Source organism: Protomyctophum parallelum (genome assembly GCF_964188405.1).
Source record: "Protomyctophum parallelum genome assembly, chromosome: 9".
NCBI classification, from domain to species: Eukaryota; Metazoa; Chordata; class Actinopteri; order Myctophiformes; family Myctophidae; genus Protomyctophum; species Protomyctophum parallelum.
The window spans coordinates 2273623-2280641 of record NC_139706.1 but is presented as its reverse complement, the minus strand read 5'-3'; the positions used below and the strand labels follow the sequence as shown (position 1 = coordinate 2280641).

The 7019-nt window shown below is 43.7% G+C and overlaps 1 protein-coding gene across 1 annotated transcript; it reads left to right on the top strand.

Annotated features, from left to right (window-relative positions):
- Positions 1 to 292: 292 nt before the first annotated feature.
- Positions 293 to 6771, top strand: LOC310863948 (uncharacterized protein; the record flags this gene model as incomplete). Its single annotated transcript, XM_083772483.1, has 5 exons — positions 293 to 500; positions 1096 to 1176; positions 3522 to 3704; positions 5554 to 5799; positions 6731 to 6771. The coding sequence occupies exons 1-5, from the start codon at positions 314 to 316 to the stop codon at positions 6769 to 6771; spliced, it is 738 nt and encodes a 245-aa protein (XP_083628609.1). The 5' UTR covers positions 293 to 313.
- Positions 6772 to 7019: the final 248 nt, after the last annotated feature.

Here is a 7019-nt window from a genome sequence, read left to right as displayed (position 1 = left end):
TTTGACTAAAACCTGTCAACTCAATAAAATGTGTCCTTATTTGTCATTGAACTTTTATTTAACATCGTTGGTGTTGGTGTTCTTAAAACTGGACAGTTGTGTATTGTGTAACTTTAGAGAGATCACGACATGATAGGGAAACTGCATAAGCGTGTGTGTGTGTGTGTGTGTGTGTGTGTGTGTGTGTGTGAGAGCGTTTGTGGGTGGGTGTGTGTGCACACAGTGTGAGCTGTCAAAATAACGTCGTTTAGGGTAGTGAAGATAGTATATATACTCAGTGTGTTGAGGAAGAATTGAAGTCATAAAGGTACAGATGGCTGTAGCGAGGCATTCTGAAAACATTGAGGTCCAAGACGATGCAGACTACGAGAATGAAACCATCGTCACTACAAGAAGAACTAATGTAGAAATGTCTGAAGAAGGACATTATGAGAGTCTTGATCTGCACAAGATTGACGATGCCGTCTATGGAGATCTACGGACCAAGAAGAAGAAGTCTGGTAAGAGATATTACTAAGACTAAAAATCACCAATACAAACACGTTTAAACCTTTTAAACCATAGGTTCAGCGACTTTAAATGATCTCCCTCCTTCTCCCACAGTATGTATATGTTTGTGTGTGCATGTGTGTTGTGTGTGTGCGAGAGAGAGAGAGAGAGAGAGAGAGAGAGAGAGAGAGAAAAACTGTAGCAAAGCCCCGAATGCCAAGATAAAAGAGCATTCATGCTCGCATTACATCTTATGTATATTTGTGAGTTCTCTGACTGAATTAACTAAGTACATAATTTACTAAAAATCATGATAAGTGCCATTTTCATTAAACCAATCAAGGACTCTAAGAGTAATAATCAAGATAGTTACCATTTGTTAACTTGTCAATAGTTCAAGCCTCTCATCCTTGAAAGCTGTCTACATATATTTATGCTTTTACAGTCTTGACAAAGAATGTGAGACAGAGGAGAGTTGAGGCTGAGGACAGTTATAGAAGTGATTCACTTTATGTGTAAAAGTATTTTAGAGGTCATTTCAAAGTACTTTGGTCCGGTTGGGTTTAGCTAACGGCATTTACTCTTATCTTGTTTTTGTCTTAACAGGGAGAAGGCCTTTCAGAGTTGTCGCTGTGGTGATGCTGTGTCTTACGCTGATGGGTGGCAACATAGCCCAGGCTGTGTACTGTGAGTATTACATGTCACTAAACATTTTGAAGACAAATTCAGATTTCCCCCCCCCCCTATTTGTGACGATGGGCATCCAGATTGCCACAATATTAACCAAATACTTCAGGTGACCTTTTTTTTAAATTAGCATTGCTTCTTTTGTGTGTATTACTGCATGCATCTGCAAAGTATGATGAATAAAGTGGTGTTAGGGGCACGCTGGCACAGTTGGTAGTGCTGTTGCCTCTCACAGATAGAAGGCCTTGGGTTCGATTCCCGCTGGGGACGCTGTGGGTGCTGGGGTCTTGTTCCCTCCTCCGCGTCATCAGTGCCCATACCCGAGGCGGGGTTGGGGGCGGGGTTGGCCAAAGGGCCTTTCTGTGTGGAGTTTGCATGTTCTCCCCGTGTGGTTGCCTCACTGGCTGATATAGACCGATTCCGTAGCGGGTCTCATGGTATTTCCTGTAGGCGGACTCGACGTAGCTGCGGGGTTTAAACCCTCACCAGGCGCACCTCTTCCACTACAGTGAACGGCAGAGTGACTGATGTTTAGTCTGCCTCAAACTTTACTCTTTTACCTGCTTTTTTACTAACACTAACATTACAAAGATGCCCAGAACAACGAGATGAACCTGTGTAGTTTATGGCTGCTCCAACAGTAGTGGCAACATTAAAAAAAATATATATATCCACCGCGGTGGCTGAGACCAAAGCCATTGGTTGAGACGAAGCAGTGAAAGATACATAACGCCAGTCTTACCCAATACCAAATCTTTCTGTTTTATTAACACAAGGCTGCAGTACTTTATACCTCATACTTTAAATGCTTAGTATGAGGTATAAAATACAGCAGCCTTGTGTTCATAAAACAAAAAGATTGGGTATTGGGTAAGACTGACATTATGTATCTTTCAGGACCTTTCACTGCTTTGTCTCAACCATTACTCAATGGCTCTGGTCTCAGCCACCGCGGTGGATATTTTTACATTCCGTATTTATTTATTTTTTATGTTGCCACTACTGTTGGAGCAGCCATAAACTACCCAGGTTCATCTCGATGTTCTGGACATCTTTGTAATGTTAGTGTTAGTAAAAAAGCAGGTAAAAGAGTAAAGTTTGAGGCAAACTAACATCAGTCACTCTGCCGTTCACTGTAGTGGAAGTCGAAGAGGTGCGCCTGGTGAGGGTTTTATCCCCGCAGCTACATCGAGTCCGCCTACAGGAAATACGTAGGCTGCGACCATGAGACCGCTACGGAATCGGTCTATAGGCCCCTCCCAGTAATTTTGCCAGCCAATTACAATGTCAAGTCACCCTTGCGATCATGCGTAAGTCATTGGGAGGGGATTTCCACCCAGGGCCGGATTTAGCCAGCCCCACTAAGGTGGGCAGACAGAATTTGGGGTGTCAAACCCCCGAAATGCATAGAAAACTATGCTATCATCATATCAGTTCATCCATCTTCTCCTTCTTTGACCAACAGTATGCTAACCCAATTGCCCTTCCTGACACTACCCTCTGCATTTACCCAGGCTTGGGACAACTTGTGCAACACAGGAAATGCTTTTAATTCTCGTATGTCTTCATGTGTTTAGACACAGTGGCCAGGTCTGTTTCGTTTGGACAACATAAGTTGGCCAACATTGGCTTTGCAACAATGAGTTCCCTTTTCAGAGTTGCGTAGTCTGTTCCAGTTCCAGTAAGAGCATGCAAAGTTATGATATGATATGATACTATTTACTTTTGACTCCACTACCTTCCTAAGCCTTATATTTCAAATAGTGAAACTAGCAGATCAACAAACTCGCAGTTTCTTTTTTAACGTCTACATTTTAATATAGACAGAGTTTTAAAGGCCTGCGCACTTACATTATTGTAAAAGAAAGCACTCCAGTACTTCAACTCACGTACACATTTGACAGATAATATTCCACTTGAGTCGTACTTTGACTCAAGTACTGGGGTTGGTTTGTTGTTGTTGTTCAAGTTATTTTTTCTTTCGCGCAACATGGTGCGACGGTAGGGGGTTAGGACACGTGCCAGCGTGGAGAAGGAACTCTCACATGAAGCTGAAGACACACCAATTACAAGGGCTGTCACATACAACTTGTGCAACACAGGAAATGCTTTCTCATATTTTTGTAATCAAATTCATCGTTTCTTTTTGTATTATTGCATTGCATGATATGCATCTGAAAAGTATGATGAATAAAGTAGTGTTGACAAGTGACAATGCACATGAAAAAAGGATAATTAACAACGTTGAGATTTTCTTCTCAAATAAAGTGTTCCACCGCAGATGCTTGACCTCATCATGAACAGTAGTGATAACTGTCTTTATCATCCATTTCTGTCCTTTGCAGATCGTTCACCCAGCAGTAACATCATGGCCAACGACACCCTGGTACATGATCATAACACGCTGAAGTCCAACTACCAAACTCTGATCTTGGAGAAGGAAGAGCTAAAGTCCGTCAACACCGACCTGACGCAGGAGAAGAACCGGCTTCAAAGTGAAGTAAACCAGCTGAAGACACAGACAGCAGGTGAAAGAAGATACAAAATAACTTAAATAATATCAATGATATTTTAATTATTATCTGGGATATAGAGGTAGAGATTCTGAGTAAGCTCATCACTGCTGGTGTATATGACAACTATCATAGAACAATCATTATTCTTAAGATGCACGTCACCTGTTTTCAAGCTCATCTTTATATAATATATCGGCGTCACTAATGCTCATTATAACATGGCATAATTTGTCTATGTGGACAGTTCAGAAACCTGCCTACCAATGACATCATCAATGGGGATGGCTGCTGAAATAGATTTAATATTAACTAGATAAAGTGGCCAATCGGCACAGGTCTCCACCAGGGCAGGTCAGGTTGTGGCCTCATGGTGGCGCTATAACAGGCTGTTGAGGAAGATTTGGGCCGGAGGTTGGTGTTGGAGGGATGCAGGTACAATGTTTTTGTTTTGCACAAAGCGGCCTCCTGGTGGCGCTATAACAGGCCGTTCTGGAAAGTTTGGGGCAGAGGTTCATCGTTGGCATCCAGGGAGTGTGTGTGCAAAATTTGGCATCGACCGGTTGTGTGTGTGTGTGTGTGTGTGTGTGTGTGCGAGTGCATGACGCGACTTGGCTTGTTGTAGCGCCACCATCAGGCTGTTGAAAACTGTCAAGTGGCATTTCTTCCTCAGCCTAGTGGGAATATGCGTGCACAGTTTCATCGCAATCGGACGCTGCGTTGAGGAGTTGTGGCGATTTGTACAAAGCGGGCTACTCCTGAAAAGTGTAGAAGCCAATCGTGGCCAATCAGGATGGAATATGAGAAATAAAAAAAACCTGTCTTGATCACATGACTATGGAGATCATGTGTACCGATTTGCGTGAAATTTGGATAAAATCTGAAGGAGTAATAATAGAAAATGTGTTTTACATATGTCGGCCTCCTGGTGGCGCTATAAAGAGCAGATGTGAAAAATTCCAGGCAAAGGTTTTTCCTTGGGCTCTAGGGAGTTGGCATACAAAGTTATCCACAGATCCGTGCAGTTAGAGGTAAAAACACTTTTGGGCCAGTTATAGCGCCACCTTGAGGCTGAGTTGAAATTGTTCATGTGTCATTTCGTCCTCGGCCTAGTGGGAATGTGGGTGCACAATTTCACGGAAATCACGCGATGTGTTCATGATTTGCAGCATTTTGTTTGAAACTGAGCACTCCTGTGAACTTTGGAAGCCAATGTTAACCAATCAGGATGGAGTCTGAGAAATCTGAAAGAGCCGTTTCGTTGAATGGCTCTAGAGAGACTGTGTACCAATTTGCGCGATGTTTGGACAAAATCTGTAGGTGTACTGTGCAAAAACTTGTTTTGCACAAAGCGGCCTCCTGGTGGCGCTATAACAGGCCGTTCTGGAAAGTTTGGGGCAGAGGTTCATCGTTGGCATCCAGGGAGTGTGTGTGCAAAATGTGGCATCGAGCGGGTTAACGGTGGCCGAGATTAGCTGCTCACGGACACACGGACGGACGGACACACGGACACACGGACGGACGGACACATGGACGGACGGAGTGCAAAACATACTCTCCCCACATGCCTTTGGCCTGGTGGAGACAAAAATAGCGAAATGAGCAGATCTAGAAGCTCGAAACGTGTTGCTTCGTGCCATGTGGTGAGCTTGCAGATCTGCTACTTTTGGGGCTTTTGTGTGACGCTGTAGTATGATCAAGTGGGGCATTCATTTTTGAAGAAAAAAAACAAAAACACAAAAAGTTAGAATATGGAGAAAAGAGGTTTCTGCCAACTTAAGTGCATTATTGGAGTAAATGTACTTAAAGTTATAGGTTCCACTGCAGTCTGTATGTAAATGTAATGCTGAGTCCTGACTTTCAGTGGTGTCCCAGGATGAAGATCTGGATGGAGACGGGGAAGAAACACCTGAAGAAACACCTGCAGACGTAGCAGAAGACGGAACTGAAGACGTAGCAGAAGATGTAGCAGGAGACGTAGATGCAGACGTAGCTGCAGACGTAGATGCAGAGGCTCCACCTGACGAGGGGACAGAGGAGGTGGCTGAAGGCGCTGACCCGCCAGCAGATGAAGATAATGGAGATAACCAGGACCAGGATGCCATCCCAGGTCAGATCTTGATCTTATCTTCTCTAGTCCTCCATCCTGGTGGGGAAGGATGTGACTACTAATGCCTTGTTTTATACTACCTCGTGCGATGGTGTCGCTAAGTGATAATAGCAGATCCGCAAGCTCACAACGTGTTGCTTTGTGGCGCATTGTGAGCCTGCAGATCTGCTATTTTCGGGGGCTGCCACTGGTTGAAAGTGTCTAAGCAGGTCAGTGTGTGCGTACGCAGACACAGACCGAACCGGCCTGTGTCTGGGATTATCTGTTTTAGGATGACTGATTATAAGACAACCCCCATTATTCAAGACTCATTTGTGGAAAAAGAACAGTGAATGTCAAATAATCTAGTCCCCGATTATAATACAACCCTGTTTTTTTAAAGGATATTTCTATTGTGGAAAAAAACGTAGTCTAATAGTGTAAGTTACTACTATGTCCTGTATGGTATCAGGTACGGTCGCCCCTAAACCATCTCGCCCCTCGATTCTTTTCTCTTGTATCACACATGTCAACCCCCCCCCACACACCTCTATCTCTCTCTCTCCTTCACTCTCTCTGTCATAAAAAAACACACCCTAAAGAATGGTTAATACGTGAAGAAGAATATTATAAAATAGACAAAGTGCCAATCGGCACAGGTCTCCACCAGGGCAGGTCAGGTTGTGGCCTCATGGTGGCGCTATAACAGGCTGTTGAGGAAGATTTGGGCCGGAGGTTCGTGTTGGAGGGATGCAGGTACAATGTTTTTCCATGTGTGCATACATAAGTTGTATACAGATCGATGCAGTTATAGCTAAAAACAGGAATTGGCCTGTTATAGCGCCACCGTGAGGCTGATTTTGAGGAAAACATTGTGGCATGTCGTCCTCGGCCTAGTGAAAATGTGCGTGTATAATTTAACGGAAATTGCACACTGTGTTTGTGATTTCAGGATGGAAGATGGGAAAATGGGGAAATGGCGCTCCGTGTTGATCACATGACTATGGAGATAGTGTATACCGATTTGCGTGAAATTTGGATAAAATCTGAAGGAGTAATAATAGAAAATGTGTTTTACATATGTCGGCCTCCTGGTGGCGCTATAAAGAGCAGATGTGAAAAATTCCAGGCAAAGGTTTTTCCTTGGCCTCTAGGGAGTTGGCATACAAAGTTATCCACAGATCCGTGCAGTTAGAGGTAAAAACACTTTTCGGCCAGTTATAGCGCCACCTTGAGTCTGA